At 46.6% G+C, this 17,933-nt stretch overlaps 1 protein-coding gene across 4 annotated transcripts in view; it reads left to right on the forward strand.

Moving 5' to 3' along the window:
• Positions 1–6,528, forward strand: part of ILDR2 (immunoglobulin like domain containing receptor 2) — a 1,152,771-nt gene extending 1,146,243 nt beyond the window's left edge. For 2 of the 4 annotated variants that reach the window (XM_069635971.1, XM_069635970.1), the window contains exons 10-11: positions 2,802–2,857; positions 2,982–6,528. In XM_069635971.1, the coding sequence (XP_069492072.1) occupies positions 2,802–2,830 (29 nt within the window). In that variant the 3' untranslated portion in view covers positions 2,831–2,857; positions 2,982–6,528. Of the gene's footprint in view, positions 1–2,798; positions 2,858–2,981 lie in introns of those variants that run through there. The other 2 variants (XM_069635972.1, XR_011283425.1) reach the window with 2 other exon arrangements.
• Positions 6,529–17,933: the final 11,405 nt, after the last annotated feature.

Below are 17,933 nucleotides of genomic sequence, written 5' to 3' on the forward strand. Positions count from 1 at the left end.
CCCAGGCTATCGAGTTGTGACTCCATCGCTGCTTCCATGCGGGCCACCGCTAAGATTTCTTCTAGTGACCTCTGTTTTTGCAGTAGTTGTTTCCGAAATGGTTGAGAGAGGCATCCGGCGATTACTTGTGATCTGAGTGCTTCTTCATTCAAATATTTGTGAAACTCGCCATATTTAAGTTTAATGCGGAGGCGCATGACGAAATTGTCTATGGATTCGCTCTTTTCTTGCCTGGTGGTATGGAATATATGGTGCTCATAGTCGATGTTAGTGTGAGGCGTGAAGTATTCTGAAAGCTTGCCGTGAAGTTCTCCATATGTCACTGTGTCGATGTTTAACAGTTCGCCCGCAATGTCTCTGACCGCCGGCCCTACTGCCATGAAGAGCGTGTTCTTGAGCCTTGCGTCGTCGGTCAGGCCTATGGCTCCTGTATAGAATTTAAAGTCTCAGAGCCATATGACCCAGCGAGGCCCTAGATTGGAGGTGTCTCGTATTTCAAACGGGCCTGGTATATGTATGATTTGTGATGTGCCACTGGCCATTTGTGTGGGTTGGTCATTCCCTTGTGCATTGTCTGCACTCCCTGATGATGATGCTGTTGCCAGTGCCGGATCCGACATGCTTGTGTGAGGGGAGAAGCTTGTGGGCCGGGTTGGTTGTTTTGACAAATGTGGTGGTTGTGCGTGGCTTATTTGCACTCACCCATGTGTTTCCTCTGCCGTTGTTGTGATGTTTGTTTCTACTTTGTCCCCCACTTCCTTGGCTCTCGCGTATGGGGCCACCTATGGACCTTTGGCTGGGCTTGTCTGATGCTTTCCAGTTTTACTTGGCTCCTTCTTTGCGAGTTTACTCACGTGCAGTGGTTGGGCTGCTCCTCCGTCTGTGCTCTGTGGGAAACGCTGCACGTGGGGTTGCAGCTTAGCATGGGCGAATATGCCAGCGTTTTTCCGCTTCACTCTGCGGGTGCTCTACCCTCTAGCTGCTCTGCCTGCGTGCCTTCCCTGCATGCGCAGCTTCGCACGTGTCCTTTTGCGGTGCGCTTGGTCTTCGTGTGTGCGGCCGCGGTGCATTTATCTGTATGCAGCCGCGTGCTAGTGTGCTGCGGGCGCAGCGAGTATCACTGGCAGTCCGTGTCTGAGGTGCGCCGACACGCTACACTGCCCGACGGCAGACCTCGTTGTGGCACGGGTGGGTCGCCCGCCCTCACGTCGCCATTGTTGGGACCCCGCCTGGGCCCTGGGTGAAGACCTGAAATAAAGGACGCGGAGCCGAGCGTATCGTGTGACCTTCTTTATTGAATACCCTGGCGGCAACTGCCGAACTCCCCGTCCCGCCCCCACCCTAACTCCTACGTAACATCCTGTTTGTCCAACTTGGGCTGCAACGACGGCCCACCCACATAACGATTTGGGACGTGCTGACAAAGACCACCTCTTATAGGAAGCAAGTTTCCCTGTCCTACCGTCCACAAATAGTGTGACTCTTCATCACGCCATTTTCTAGATCCCACCATGTAGGTGGATCTCACACAATACATCTCCTTTGTTATGTGTTTAGCTATTAGTATAGAGTGTTTCTCTTTGATCTGTTAGTTCACTCTTTTCACCATACTAGATCTCCAGTATTCTGCTCTTCACCATCTCGCTAGCATCCCGAGTTATGTACAGCTTGTCAGTCAGTCCTTGACTGTTATGGAAATAAAATAAAAGATTTTACTTTTTGTCTCCTTGAAATGTTGTCAACAGTTCAATTGGGCCCTTATGAAGAAGAGGTTACCCTCGAAACGCGTCGGCCACTCCACAATTGGACAGCATCACCTCTCCATCATTTATTGCTTCTTCGCAATTTGTTTTAATATGTTAAACGTCACGAATTACTTTGTACAACAGAATGTGCCTTTTGGCAAATTTTGTTTTCCTCTTTGCCAAATAAATTGTTATATGCTCAACTAACAAACTGCTGTTATATATCTATATCCATATATTTGAAGGCCCTATGTGGCATCAGTAAACAGTGTGCAGGGGACGGGAGGGCCCCACTTTTTGGGTCCTCTTCTATTTTCTCTTTTCTGATCTCAGTATGTGCCAGTAGGAGGAAAGAGAAGACTGCACCTACAAATATGAAACATTGCAAGGAAGGCCCCATTAGTTAGCAATTTACATTCTACACCCGAATTGTCTCTCTAGAGCTCTTAAAGGGTCTGAGAATTGATAGCCTACTGCTGCTGGCATCTCCAGTGCTGGCTGGAGTATATTTATATTACACCACAAACACACACTTTTCCTCTTGTGATGCTGTGAGCTAGTTAGAGTATTTCTACATGGATTCATGCAATGGTTGAAGGCGTAAATGTAAAGGTGGGCAACTCAGCTTTGCCATGGCCCTCTCTTCTACCCAAACACCCATGGCAGTGCCCGTAGTCTTGCAGCTGCCCGGCAGTTGTCGATAGATATGATTAGAACATTATTGATCTGGCCCATTGAAGGACAGAAGGGTGCCTGACACACCAGCACACACACACACACTCTATCTCACACTCTTAGCTGCTGGATTATAAGCGCTTGTGGGGGCAGGCTTCTGATCTCCAGACACTAAGATCTCCACTGACCCATACCGCAATCACAAGTGTGTTGTGTAGTCTGTCCCGCTGTCCCCACAGTTGCATTTCACTCTCATTAGAAAGATTTTTCTTTACTGTCCTTTTGCCTTGACTAATCTGAGCTTTCTTCTTTTTCAGTCTCTTTAGGTGACCCTAACCTTCCTAACCTTCTCTTTCTCTGCTTCTCTCTTCTACCCGCCAGTCTACCACCACTTCAGGCTGCGATGCTGAACCCCAGCCCTATGCATGCAAAACTGTGTAAGAGAAACATAGACCGTTGATTGTCTTACAAGCTTGGCTGCAGTTCCGCCATCTTTGGCAACTGCGGCACTGCGGCAAAAGTGTCCACGTGCATTTACGCTCTTTCTCTCTTTGCTTTCAGAACTGTGATTGGCTCGGGAGTGAGGCAGTGAAATGAAACACGGATCATTGTTCATTATATGGGGAATGTGAACACGTGTTTTGGTTCTCTTTCTGAATGTCGTGTTAACTCTATTCCGCAAACAAAAAAACAAAAAAAAAACTCTGCTGTGATTTTCCCATGGAAAGAAAACATTGTCGGCAAATTTCCCACAACGCCCCGTCAACTGGCATTTGGCTTCTGATATAGGACACAAAACCATCTAAAGATCCTTTTATTTATGTGAAAAACATGAAGGGCTCGGTCTTTGAAATGTTTTATTTCCTATAGATACAAAATGGCGGAGTGAAAACTCAATAAAGGCTCAAAACTACCACCCAGTTGGGGTTGTTGGATTTGCAGTGCAGTCCAACCAACCTTGCAACCAGGGGTGGACTGGGAACCAAAAGAGGCCCCGGAAATAATTCTTAAAGTGGCCCCATATTGCATTTTGAGCCAGCCCAACCCCTTTCCCATAAGAAAATAGAAAATAAAATAGGTAACTACAGAAAAGAGGCCTATAATGCAGAGGCCTCCCGGGAAATCTGTAGGCCAGTCCACGCCTGCTTGCAACCCTAACTTTCTTTTTCAGAAGTACTCCTTCCCCAGGGACTCTAAGAATTTTAGGATAGACGCTAGCAAAAGTGCTTCAATAAAACTAATAAGTGTTTTCCATACAATGGATTTCCTTAAATGCCCGTGGTTTACCACTAATAGTATGTTCACCAATTGAAATTAGAAGTATCCTGGGATCTTTAAATTACAGTATATTAGTACAGCTGTATTAAAATATGCAATATTGCGGTTACGCCCACATAACGGATGGTTAGCCATTTCTTTTATATATTTCATTTTGGCCATAGAATTATGTTAGAAATCAATAACCCTGTTGCTTTGTACACAGCAACAGGGTTGTTGATTTCTAACATACTTCTCTGGCCAAAGTGAAACATAAAAAAGAAATGCCCTTACCTGCAGTCTAATTTATTGGCCCCTAAAAATCTTTTGTTGGTGGTGACAATTATTGGGTACCAGGACTATTCAAATTGGCCACAAATCATCCTCAAAGCAGCATTAATTGCACATTTAAAAGGTCTGCTCGTGTCAACTATACAAATGTAAACTGTGGATCTCTGTTTACTTAGCTGATAATTCCTTCCATTGGCTCCAGGGACCAGCCTGCACTTATTTCAAACACTTTGCCCACTGCACACATGGGCCACCGGCCTAATCCAAGCCCACTTAACTGTGATAATAAACTCTTACATTCCAAACTGGCAGGGATGGTGGGCTATTAGCCATCTCCTATGTTAGTAATTAATCTACAAATTCCACCTTGCCTAAATAAGAGGACACCTTTTCAGTGGGTCCCCTGCCAACAGATATCAGATTGTATAACAACTCCCTTCTTTTCAGAAAAGTTGCTAACGCACATTTAATGCACTGATGTAGCATTACGTCCATGTTATATAATTCCCGGCATCACTCTGTACACATTTCCCCAAAACACAGTTAAAAATGACTTTTTTGAAGCATTGCCATTTGGTTTCAGCCGTTGCGGTACATAACCGTGCCCTGACTATGGTGATCAGAGAGGAGCACATTCCCTTCATTATCTTCTTATATGTCTGGTCTGTCTCAAATTCCTTTCCTTGAACCTCTCTCTATTCCTTTCTCAATTTCCAGCTTTGATTACTAAATAATACAAGATTTTGTAAAGATCCAATGTCTTATTGGCATGTGCTGCATGGTAATTTGTCTTGGTTTTGGCACTGTCCTGACTTTCCGCCCTTCTGTGAAAATCTGCACTCTTCTAGCACTGGATTTGGCTATGGAGCATCCAGATTTTCAGAGAGTGTACCCTTAGAGGGGCAACACACAGTTCAAGATCCCATTTACATCATTGTAATTCTTGCTAGGGCTCTCTATGTCGATTTTATCAGGCACCATTCACCATTTACAAATCGAAAATGGATAATAGAGCAGGCAATACAAAAAAACGTTTCAATATTCACCCTTTTGGTGTCTTACAAACCAATAATTTTGCTTCACAGGCACACTGTTGTAGCTACTGAAAGAGCTAACAGTACAGCAGTGATATTCTGAAGAAGGCCTCAGGGAAAGGAGGTTATCTTGTGGTATGCAGATGTTATAATGATACAGAAAGTCCTTAGAAAGGCTCCAGAGGGCTGGAATCATCCAATATGATGTACTGATGCAGAATAGCACTAGAAGACTCGGTGCAAATTACCGCTAGCAGCTTTATATCATCATTGGGCATCTTCAATATTTCAAACCTTCTCCCACTTTGTGTCAGGTGTCCTTGGTTTGATGGGGAGGAGAGAGCTGTTTTAACAAGGAAGTGCAGTGGATGCAGACTGTGTGATGGTTTTTTTATGAAAGGGGTATACTCCACCCCAATCTGCAGCATTTTAAAGTTTTACGTAACCTACATAAATGTTGTAATGTTCTCCAAAGTTGCAACCAGATGCCGATCAGTGTTTGGCAAAATATATACTAAAAGATACTGACCCAAGAGCAGCCACCATTGGAAAATGCCCATGAATCAGAAACATCTGCTCAGCATGGACCACTGGAAAGCTAAGCAGAATGCACAGATGTCAATCCCTTTGTTATTGATTGGAAATGTGCAAGTAGAGGGCCGCATTTTCAATCATCTCATCTTTGTTTCCACATCTCTGGGACGTGTACAACGATCACACGACAACAATGCCAATACACCAATACATCAACACATGTTGAGCTCAACCTCTGAAACTGTGATATGAGCCTACTGAAATGGTAGCTGGCCAGCTGAGGGGATCCGTGCCATTGCACACCAGTGTGAAGAACAATTGTGGAACACACAAGCAACATCTGGTTTCTCTTTTTTGATGAAAACACAGTTTACCAATGCAACAGAAGATTCATTTTGTAGACATTCCAAGTTGGTGAGGCTTAATTTTCCCTAACCCGGTATATCCGCCTTACTTACAGAATCAGGTGGGCAGCAGTAGGCTGCACAGTAACTGTGACTCCCAAATACTCTTTTCAGCTTCCCCCCAAGCCCCTGCAGGAGGACTGCTGGTGCCCAGAAGGTTTTTCCTTTGTGCTGCGCCATCTGAGAACACGCCATTTACAGTGAATGAAGGTGCCTTTCACATGGTTACTTAGTTTTGTTCTGTGGTTCTTCCTGTGTACTGGACAGGAAGGTTCTATTCTTGATGTTTCAGTAGAATTGTATTTTTATTGTTTTTGCTGTTTCTGCTGCCACAGGGAGAAGTGGAGGCCATGATACTTATGACTGAACATTTGTACAGCTTTCTTTTACTTAAATAACTGGACACCGTAAAGCTCTGTAAACTATGGATCCCGTGCTTGAGTTCCATGAGGGCTCATTGTGGTATGGATCAGATGCCTGGAAGGCTCCATTGTGGGGTGGTGGGTGTTTTACTATCTCTACACAGCAAAGATTCTTTAATGACAACTCTTGTGCCAATTTTCGAAAATAAATATTTCTGTTTACTTACTTCCTGTGCTTTCATGAAATGGTGTCCGTAATATCAATGCGAGCATGCATTACATGATGATGTGCAACCGGTAAGAGTTTTGTAGCCCAAGAGTGATTTGAAAGAATTAATAAAAGTGTACAGAAATCGACTCTGGGCCCGTTGGCTGAAAACTCAGAGGGAGGCGTGAAGACATTTAAATGAGGTAAGTCGTGTGAACATGTCTGAAATTAGCAAGAATGTGGCCCTTTCTTTTAGGTAGAAGTTCTATGTCTTATATTTGTACACATTTTGACTCTCCGAATATCTCTCACACTGTTGAATTATTTACATAAATACATTGGGTGACACCACATTCAAGTAAGCTTAAAAACCCACCCACGAATGAGATCATCAGAATTAACAATTATAATTTGAACTTCAATTTTATGTTCTTGGGCAACCCTCTGTTTAATAATTTACAGTGTAACAATCCCACCCTCAAGGTTTGAGGCAAGAAACAAGCTGATTTGCAATAACAATTTATTCAGAACCTCGTGCAGCTGTGACCCTTTTGGAATCTCTCTGCCTTTCTGACTATTTCGCCTTGTGATTTTCCTGTGGCTCTTCCCTGCTCCTTTGCTGCCTTTCTCCATATCCTTAAGCCTTGCCTTGCCTGCTGACCCCTGCCCTCTCTCCCTGATCTACCATTTCCTTGCTTTCAGCTTTTCCCCATTGGCCAGTCTCTTTTTATCTTGCCTCTGTACTCTGCTCAGTCACCTTGTTCCAGCATCCTGTCTCTGTTACCTTATAACAGCTCCTTGTCTCTGTTACCTGGTACCAGCTCCTTGCCTCTGTTATCTTGTGCCAGTGCCATGCTATGGTGCTCTGATTTCCTAGTTCCTGTTCTAAACTCTTGTTTCCTTTTTGGGGCTCTTAGTGTCTGGTAAGTGTTGTAAGTAGCAGCAGTGTTAGAGGCAGTTCCCTGCAGCCGTATGAAGTTGTGCTATGCCTGACAGAGAACGCACGCAATTTGGAACAACTTGGAGGAGGAGCAGTGCGGTCGACACCGACGCTGGGTTTAAAATCCCCTCCAACCCAGGCATCAGCATAGCGGCAGTGTTAGAGGCAGTTCCCCTGCAGAGCCCAAAAGAGCCGCAGAGGCCTGTTGAAAGACACTATATTATCTCTCAAAAGGTTTTCCCCAGCAAGTCCAGTGGAATTATATATCTCTTAATCTCTTCATTCAATAAGAGATTAGTGAACACCACCCGTAACTGCTACTCGCCTGATAGTGACTGCCAGTCCATTCAAGGTCATATATATTCCAGGAACGCTGTGAGGCAGACTGGAAATAGCTGATCTCTGCTCACACACAGTGGAGTGAAACTGACATCTATATGAAGGAGTGTTACACTGTTACACTGCAGACTAAGGTACCTCTTGCAGCAAGGAAATCAACTGCATCTGCAAATCTCCAGCGTGACCCACAGTGTGGGTTTTTATTGTGGCGTGCCTGAAGACGTGTGGGCCGCTACTAAGTGACCGCCTGTGGGGATTGTTGGCAGACCACGGACTCACCGCTGCATATTCCACTCTAGTGATTTCAAAGTGATTTGGCTGCTGGACTGTTTGTGTGATGCCGCCTGGTAAGACTACCACTTACACTTATCCTGTGGGATACTGTGATGCTTCCCATTAAGATTACAATTCTACACAGTGTTGGTCTGATCGTAACTTGGGCGAGTAAATAAATATAAAAATGCCAGCACGTTCTGAGCAAAAAGAGTAAAATTATGACCCGCGATCCAAGCCAAAGGGAAAAAATAACAAATCTGCAGAAAAAGAACAATTTGCGGAGCGTTACCCAGTGGATAATGGGGATGTGCCGAGGGACAAGGAACGCAGAGGAACAATCAACAACTTCTTTGAAGTAGAGATTCAGGCTCCACCCATTGCCTTTGCCCCTATGACTGTGAATGGCGGAAACAGTGAAAATTGATGAAGACTCGCAGAGATCAACAACAATAATTTGTCACTCGAGCTGTGTTAATCGCTCCAAAAGACTATTCAGGGAGGGCGGCACCTCGACGGGCATAAATAGCCGGGGCTGAGAGAGTAAGGTCTCTATTTCTGCCCTGGCAGCAGCAATTAACAAGGGAGCAGCGTTTACCGATGCTTGATTGCCCCCAGGCACCAGGAGGCCTGTGATTTGTGTGGAGGCATGTATTGTCTAAACTACTAATTTTTCGAATTTGTGTTGCAGTATCTAAGGACCAGGCAGAAGGTTGCCGGGAAAGTGATTGAGGTGGCAACAGCTCAGAGTGGTTGGTAAACGCAGCACTGGCAAGGTGGGCTTGTTCTTGTGAGGTAAAACACGGTGTGGGAAGGGACCTCCCGGAGAAGCAATCTCTAGTGTTCTAGTGTGTGGAAAAAAGGGAACAGTTGAGGGGTGCTTGGACCCAACGTTCTGGGTCTACCGTAAGCAGACACGAGTGCCAGGAGCGGGTCCTGGTGGCAATGGAGATACATGATGTTCTGGGAAGAGGTGCCTAGAGGCACATGGCGGATAGCGACCAGCAATGGGCCGCGTGTGCGATGAGCGGTTGGGGCAAATGGATACCCAGGATGCCCGGGTAAGGCCGTGGGTCACCCAGAATTAAGTATGGGAGAGTATGTAAGTACCAGGGCTGCACATTTTTGGATTTGTGTCGCAGGATCAGAGGACCAGGCAGAGGTTTAGCAAAACAAAAGAGTTGATGGCTGGAAGGTTTAGAATAAATCTTGACCTCTGGCATTGCTCTGGGCAACCCTCCAGACCATCCTTCTTCGCCTGCCAAGCCATTACAAAAGGGGAAAAACCATATGCAAATCAGGCTTGGTCCCACCCCCAAAGGGGTAGTCCAGCCCGAACTGCTAGGTCACATCCCTTTTGCACGAGACCACAAGCATCCCCAGACATGTTTCAGCCTTGTTGGGCGTCATCAGTGAGGAGTAGCTTGGGTCTCTAGGCCCAGCAGGCAAGGGACCCACATCTGGGCATACCCTTCCCACTCGGGGTGACAATAGCAAAACAAAAGAGTTGATGGCTGGAAGGTTTAGAATAAATCTTGACCTCTGGCATTGCTCTGGGCAACCCTCCAGACCATCCTTCTTCGCCTGCCAAGCCATTACAAAAGGGGAAAAACCATATGCAAATCAGGCTTGGTCCCACCCCCAAAGGGGTAGTCCAGCCCGAACTGCTAGGTCACATCCCTTTTGCACGAGACCACAAGCATCCCCAGACATGTTTCAGCCTTGTTGGGCGTCATCAGTGAGGAGTAGCTTGGGTCTCTAGGCCCAGCAGGCAAGGGACCCACGTCTGGGCATACCCTTCCCACTCGGGGTGACAATAGCAAAACAAAAGAGTTGATGGCTGGAAGGTTTAGAATAAATCTTGACCTCTGGCATTGCTCTGGGCAACCCTCCAGACCATCCCTCTTCGCCTGCCAAGCCATTACAAAAGGGGAAAAACCATATGCAAATCAGGCTTGGTCCCACCCCCAAAGGGGTAGTCCAGCCCGAACTGCTAGGTCACATCCCTTTTGCACGAGACCACAAGCATCCCCAGACATGTTTCAGCCTTGTTGGGCGTCATCAGTGAGGAGTAGCTTGGGTCTCTAGGCCCAGCAGGCAAGGGACCCACGTCTGGGCATACCCTTCCCACTCGGGGTGACAATAGCAAAACAAAAGAGTTGATGGCTGGAAGGTTTAGAATAAATCTTGACCTCTGGCATTGCTCTGGGCAACCCTCCAGACCATCCTTCTTCGCCTGCCAAGCCATTACAAAAGGGGAAAAACCATATGCAAATCAGGCTTGGTCCCACCCCCAAAGGGGTAGTCCAGCCCGAACTGCTAGGTCACATCCCTTTTGCACGAGACCACAAGCATCCCCAGACATGTTTCAGCCTTGTTGGGCGTCATCAGTGAGGAGTAGCTTGGGTCTCTAGGCCCAGCAGGCAAGGGACCCACGTCTGGGCATACCCTTCCCACTCGGGGTGACAATAGCAAAACAAAAGAGTTGATGGCTGGAAAGTTTAGAATAAATCTTGACCTCTGGCATTGCTCTGGGCAACCCTCCAGACCATCCTTCTTCGCCTGCCAAGCCATTACAAAAGGGGAAAAACCATATGCAAATCAGGCTTGGTCCCACCCCCAAAGGGGTAGTCCAGCCCGAACTGCTAGGTCACATCCCTTTTGCACGAGACCACAAGCATCCCCAGACATGTTTCAGCCTTGTTGGGCGTCATCAGTGAGGAGTAGCTTGGGTCTCTAGGCCCAGCAGGCAAGGGACCCACGTCTGGGCATACCCTTCCCACTCGGGGTGACAATAGCAAAACAAAAGAGTTGATGGCTGGAAGGTTTAGAATAAATCTTGACCTCTGGCATTGCTCTGGGCAACCCTCCAGACCATCCTTCTTCGCCTGCCAAGCCATTACAAAAGGGGAAAAACCATATGCAAATCAGGCTTGGTCCCACCCCCAAAGGGGTAGTCCAGCCCGAACTGCTAGGTCACATCCCTTTTGCACGAGACCACAACCGTGCCTGCTGGGCCTAGAGACCCAAGCTACTCCTCACTGATGAGCCCCAACAAGGGCGAAACATGTTTGGGGATGCTTGTGGTCTCGTGCAGAAGGGATGTGGCCTAGCAGTTCGGGCTGGACTGCCCCTTTTTGGGGTGGGGCCAAGCCTGATTTGCATATGGTCTTTCCCTTCTGTAATGGCTTGGCAGGCGAAGAACGGTGGTCTGGAGGGTTGCCCAGAGCATTGCCAGTGGTTAAGATTAAGTCTAAACCTTCCAGCCATCACCTCTTTGTTTTTGCTATGTCACCCCGAGTGGGACGGGTATGCCCAGACGTGGGTCCCGTGCCTGCTGGGCCTAGAGACCCAAGCTACTCCTCACTGATGAGCCCCAACAAGGGCAAAACATGTTTGGGGATGCTTGTGGTCTCGTGCAGAAGGGATGTGGCCTAGCAGTTCGGGCTGGACTGCCCCTTTTTGGGGTGGGGCCAAGCCTGATTTGCATATGGTCTTTCCCTTCTGTAATGGCTTGGCAGGCGAAGAACGGTGGTGTGGAGGGTTGCCCAGAGCATTGCCAGTGGTTAAGATTAAGTCTAAACCTTCCAGCCATCACCTCTTTGTTTTTGCTATGTCACCCCGAGTGGGACGGGTATGCCCAGACGTGGGTCCCGTGCCTGCTGGGCCTAGAGACCCAAGCTACTCCTCACTGATGAGCCCCAACAAGGGCGAAACATGTTTGGGGATGCTTGTGGTCTCGTGCAGAAGGGATGTGGCCTAGCAGTTCGGGCTGGACTGCCCCTTTTTGGGGTGGGGCCAAGCCTGATTTGCATATGGTCTTTCCCTTCTGTAATGGCTTGGCAGGCGAAGAACGGTGGTCTGGAGGGTTGCCCAGAGCATTGCCAGTGGTTAAGATTAAGTCTAAACCTTCCAGCCATCACCTCTTTGTTTTTGCTATGTCACCCCGAGTGGGACGGGTATGCCCAGACGTGGGTCCCGTGCCTGCTGGGCCTAGAGACCCAAGCTACTCCTCACTGATGAGCCCCAACAAGGGCGAAACATGTTTGGGGATGCTTGTGGTCTCGTGCAGAAGGGATGTGGCCTAGCAGTTCGGGCTGGACTGCCCCTTTTTGGGGTGGGGCCAAGCCTGATTTGCATATGGTCTTTCCCTTCTGTAATGGCTTGGCAGGCGAAGAACGGTGGTCTGGAGGGTTGCCCAGAGCATTGCCAGTGGTTAAGATTAAGTCTAAACCTTCCAGCCATCACCTCTTTGTTTTTGCTATGTCACCCCGAGTGGGACGGATATGCCCAGACGTGGGTCCCGTGCCTGCTGGGCCTAGAGACCCAAGCTACTCCTCACTGATGAGCCCCAACAAGGGCGAAACATGTTTGGGGATGCTTGTGGTCTCGTGCAGAAGGGATGTGGCCTAGCAGTTCGGGCTGGACTGCCCCTTTTTGGGGTGGGGCCAAGCCTGATTTGCATATGGTCTTTCCCTTCTGTAATGGCTTGGCAGGCGAAGAACGGTGGTCTGGTGGGTTGCCCAGAGCATTGCCAGTGGTTAAGATTAAGTCTAAACCTTCCAGCCATCACCTCTTTGTTTTTGCCAGGCAGAGGTTTGCCAGGAAAGTGATTCAGTGTGACAACAGTGGTTGGTAAGAGCAGCACTGGTAAAGTGGGTTTGCTCACGTGAGGTAAGACGTATTGCTTGCAAGGGTACCTCCCAGACAGGAGATCCGTTGTGTCGTTGAGACAGGGAGATGTTGAGGGGTCCTGGACCCAACGCTCTGGGTCTACCGTAAGCAGACACGAGTGCCAGGAGCGGGTCCAGGTGACAGCGGTGCGATACATGATGTTCTGTGAGGAGGTGCCTAAAGTTAAAGGGCTGGTAGCAACCAGCAATGGGCCGCTGGTGCGTTTATGCCCTGGGTCACCCGGGAGTAAGTGCAGGAGGATATTTAAGTACCGGCGGACTGCTTGTCAAAGGGCAAGGAGTCTTGGGCTGGGCTCAACGCAGGGTTTGAGATCCATTAGATCTCGCTAAGGTCAGTATTTCACCAGGATGACAAGGACAACTAGTGGTTTCTGAAGGGTATGTTCGGAGCTCAGAGAAGGCAGGTGGGCTCATGATACCTAAGGGAGCAGGGGGACATGTTCCTTCTTGGTGGGGGCATTGGAGTCACGGGGGGGCCACCAGATAAAAAGCATGGTGGAGTTACAGGGCAGTCCCAGAGAAGGAGGCACGCTGCAGTCTGGTCCGTAAGCTGCAACCCTTGGCTTCTTCAGTCATGATGGGGTGATATGGGCACTGATACCACTAGGCACGGTTGGGACTACTCTAATAATGCAACCATATGTTTCCAATAAAGTGTAATATGTTTCCAACTTTCAGAAGGTCTCTGTCTCTTATCATTGGGAGTAAGCAGGGTATGAAATGTTATGCATTTACTGTTATTATGTATGGGGCCATGGTAGGGGATAGCCCCACTAAGTAGGTGTGCCAGCCCACACAGGGGGTGCTAGAGGTGCAGCTTTCATAGCGGGCCGCCCCTCTGACCACCCCCCGTGGACTCACCTCCTCAGGGAGGGCATAGTGCAGGTGTCCTCGGCGACCGGCCGGAAACGGCCGGCACCTCGAGGGGCATATATAGCCAGGGCTGAGAGAGCAAGGTCTCTATTCCAGCCCAGGAAGCAGCAACCACCCTCCCACCCAAGCTGTATTTGAAGACAAGGGCAGGAAAGGATGAGACAGGGTTTGGCCAGGAGGACAAGGCAGAGTTGGGAAGGTGTAAATATTGGACTTGTTTTGATGCATGTCTATCTCGTATTAACTGATTTCCTTGACATAGGTGATGGTGGAAAAATGTTCTAAAAATGTTTTCTGTCGCAGGCGGAGTTACAGGGCGGTCCCAGAGAAGGAGGCACACTGCAGTCTGCTCCGTGAGCTACAACCCCTGGCTGCTTCAGTCATGGTGGGATTGACATGGTCACTGGTACCACTAGGGACGGTTGGGACTCCTCAACAACTGATGCAGTTGCCTTGGGTTCGCTCCATTGTCCAAATGGGAGTGACTGAACTGGCAGTCAGATACCAGGGCGGGCCGTTCTCGCAAGAACGGAATCGGTGTGAGAGGGGTCACAGGTTTTTGGACACAGGACTTTGTAAAACAGGATATTTCTTCTCCAAGAAACTAGTTTATGCCATGAAGTTCTGTTAGACAGTTACTCTTTGTATTAGGAGTTGGCTGTAAAGGGGTCAAAGGGTGACCCAAAGGAGGGTTGATTTTTGGCCTGAGTAAAAAGTTTAGCACACGAAAGCTGAACATAACAGAACATAAACCTAACGTCCTTACAATAGAAGTAATACTCACTGGAATTAAAATGTTAATTTTCAATGTGTATATACCCCTAGGGGGAGCACTGGGAGCAGAGATTCGAGATACCATATGTGCAGCGCTGATTGAGGGACGTATGGGGGCGTGTGATTCTATGGTCATAATTGGACGGGATTTAAATGAACATTGCTTGGAATTACAGAGGAGTGCCCAGTCGGTAAATTACAATGTGAGCAGGAGCCAAGTAAAATCACCCAGGAAAGTGGGTGGGCTCTGGCTAAGTGCAATAGGGGAATGGGATATGACCATGGTGAATGGTGTATTGAATCACAGCCCTAGCCATCGCTGCACATAGAACGGACCCAGTGATTCAGCTATTATAGATTTTCTTTTTTTATTAGTAATGATAAATTCAACAGGATTGCAAAGTTTGATATTGACTTCACTTAACACAGTGATCCCGCTGTGGAAGCATTAAAAATCAATGTCAACAGATTGCCAAATAAGAGTCGGAAAATTGAGGATGTGGATATCAACATGGAGAGGAATTCAATAATTTGAATTGATATGAATATTGAGACCGTAAGGCGATATGTGAACTGTATGATTGATGCACCACGTCCTGACTTGTCTAAATGTTCGGGGAACGATCTAGTGGAATGGGTTTAGAAGCTGGTACGCAGTGATGTCCCAGTGGGTAACCGGATGGCTTATAAAGATAAACCCAGTAAGACAGGCCACATTGGTTTCAGGCTGAGGCAGAAAATAACAAGAATAAAGAGACTCTACGACAACCTGTCGATGGCCAGTACTCTGATTAGGATTGAAAAAAATGCATACCCAAATTAGAAGAAACGCTGGAATATGGATGTGAGGAATGCACAGTGGCAGAGGATGTTGATCATTTTAACTACCACAGATATGACGCGTTTATGGAAGGCACTCAATGATGAGAGAGGTATCAAAACAGAGTCTATAATTAACCCTGTAGATGAACAGAGGTGGACTGATTATATGAGTGATGTATTCTGTATACCACAGGGTTTGAGAAAAGAGAAGACACTGAACGAAAGTACCTCTTACAATGAGGTGTTAGATGAATTAACAGTGGTCACAAAAATAAAGAAACTGAAATGGTCACATGCTCCTGGCCCAAATGGTGTTCCGAATATTGTATTTAGAAGTGATCCAGAGAAATGGGGGGAGATCGTCATGATCCTTTTCACAAAGACTTGCAAAGAAGGAAACATCCTGGACAGCTGGTGCAAAGCCATACTCATCCCTGTATACAAAAAGAACTCGCATAGGGATTACTCTCCATGCTGGACTCTGCAGGGAAATTATTTGGCTCTATTGTACTGGAGTGGATTAACAAGTGGGTAGAAGACAATATGATTTTATCACCATTCCAGATATGTTTCAGACCTGATTGCTGTACAACACATGGGCTGCTACTTATGAATATGCTAATAGCAGCAGCTAACAAGTGTGGCAACCCTCCCCTGAATCTTATGTTCATTGATTCTAGGGCGGCCTTTGATACCTTTCATAGGGAAAGGATCTGAACGAAACCGGGGAATTGGGGATGCGTAAGGACCTCTTTGGTATCTTATGGGATCTGCATGACAACACAAGGGTCCAGGTGAGGTTGGACAGCATGGGAGCCTACACAAAATACATGAAAACTAATAAAGGCCTAAGGCAAGGCTGTGTGCTGGCATCCATGCTGTTCAACCTCTACATGGCTGGCCTCCCACACATCTTGAAGAAGGAGGGACACCACTTTGTCAGTGTGATGTATGCAGATGATGTGGTCCTATTGGACCACACCAGAGAGGGTCTGAAACAAACGGCTGATCAACTATTTGAGTATGCTGAGCTGAATCAGCTAATTATAAAGTATTCTAAAAACAAGTACATAGGATGCGTAATGAAGAAGGACAAGAGAGACAGAATAAAAATGGGAAACACCCTGGTTGAGAGAGTAACGGAGTATAAATATCTAGGTATATGTTTGCATGAGAATCTCAGTGGTGAAGTTGCTATACAAGAAAAATGTACTAAGGCTTTGGCTCTTACGGTGCTAACAAACAAATGTATATGACAAACCAGAGTATGTAGCTTTAAAGGTATACTATCAATTTCTGGTCCGTGTATTGTCCCAACCAAATGAAGTTGAACTGTTTGAATCGGCTAGAAGGCAGAATCTGAAATCCATTGGGAATGGCACCATGTATCCCTGTCCAGGTATTACGATTGGAACTGGGGATAACATCCATAATAGGCAGTATACTCCTAAAACATGGCCTTCTATATATAAAGACTACTGAAAAAGCCAAATGTCCTTTACTTGCTATTCTGGGAAGTGCAATGGGAAAATATTCATCGACCAATGTGGGGACATTTAAGAATTCTTGCCTTGAGCTGTTTTTGAAGTAAACCGGAAACCTGAATGGGACAAGGAAGAACATGCCCTAAAAAGTGAGTTTACTGACAAACTGAAAGTGTGGGACTGGGGTGAAAATCATATACATCTTGCTGGGTTAAAATCCTAAAGTGATTATGTAGAGTGTCAAACTTCCTATTTGAAGCCCCAGAAGTATTTGCTTTGGTGTCCATCCCCTGCACTATGAAGGTTTATCATGTTTCTTTGCTTCAGTCAGCTGCCTGCTCTGATTTTTATAGGGCCTAGGGGAGACACACTATTTGAGATTAGGGGAGGGTGAATCTGTAAAAATCGAAAGCAAACTGAGACTAATCGGCATGTATTAAAATGCTGTCCTAAATTAGGACATTTTTATGAACTCTATCTTGAATAATGTACCAGTAACACAGCTAGATTCAATACACAATCCTTTTTGAGAATCAAAAAATGACATCAAAATAATGTGACAATTGATCCCCCACTTGAATTAAAATGGTACTGCACCTCAGTCTTAATCAGATATAAATATTAACTTTTACATACATGTAGGCACATGACTTGACATTGATGGCTTCACAGACAATTAAATCAAACAATCCAAAGCACAGAATTAGGGATTTAAATCCACATCCACCCAAAAATGAAAAGGTGAAGCAGTTCTCGGAATCACGATGAAAGCAGAACAGTTTACTGTGGTTATATCTCAGATGTAATTTTCAATACTCAGTTTGATTTAAATTGAAATTATTGGACTCTACCTAAGACAAACTATTGGCTCTCAGCTTGGGGCATAGACACTACTTGACTGCCTCTTTTATGATGCTATAATGCTGGATTTGTTGCAAATAATTGTAAAGGTGTGGCTTTCTCATGATTTCTGTTGATTTTACAATGCTGGGCAAATGGGAAATAACTCACTAATCAGGTTCATGTTTTAAACACAACACTCAAATATGTCCATTAAAGAATAGATTTCTGGGAGGGAGGCATCGGTTTACCCTGCATACGCACCTATTACCTTGCAGCACAGATCGGGGTAGTAAACGACTGGATACACGCAGACCCCACACTCCCCCACATCTGTATTGAAATAGAGATCATGACCCCGCTAACCCCACTGCAGATCCTGTA

Source organism: Ambystoma mexicanum, chromosome 7p, assembly GCF_040938575.1.
Source record: "Ambystoma mexicanum isolate Mex_15411 chromosome 7p, UKY_AmexF1_1, whole genome shotgun sequence".
Taxonomy (NCBI): domain Eukaryota; kingdom Metazoa; phylum Chordata; class Amphibia; order Caudata; family Ambystomatidae; genus Ambystoma; species Ambystoma mexicanum.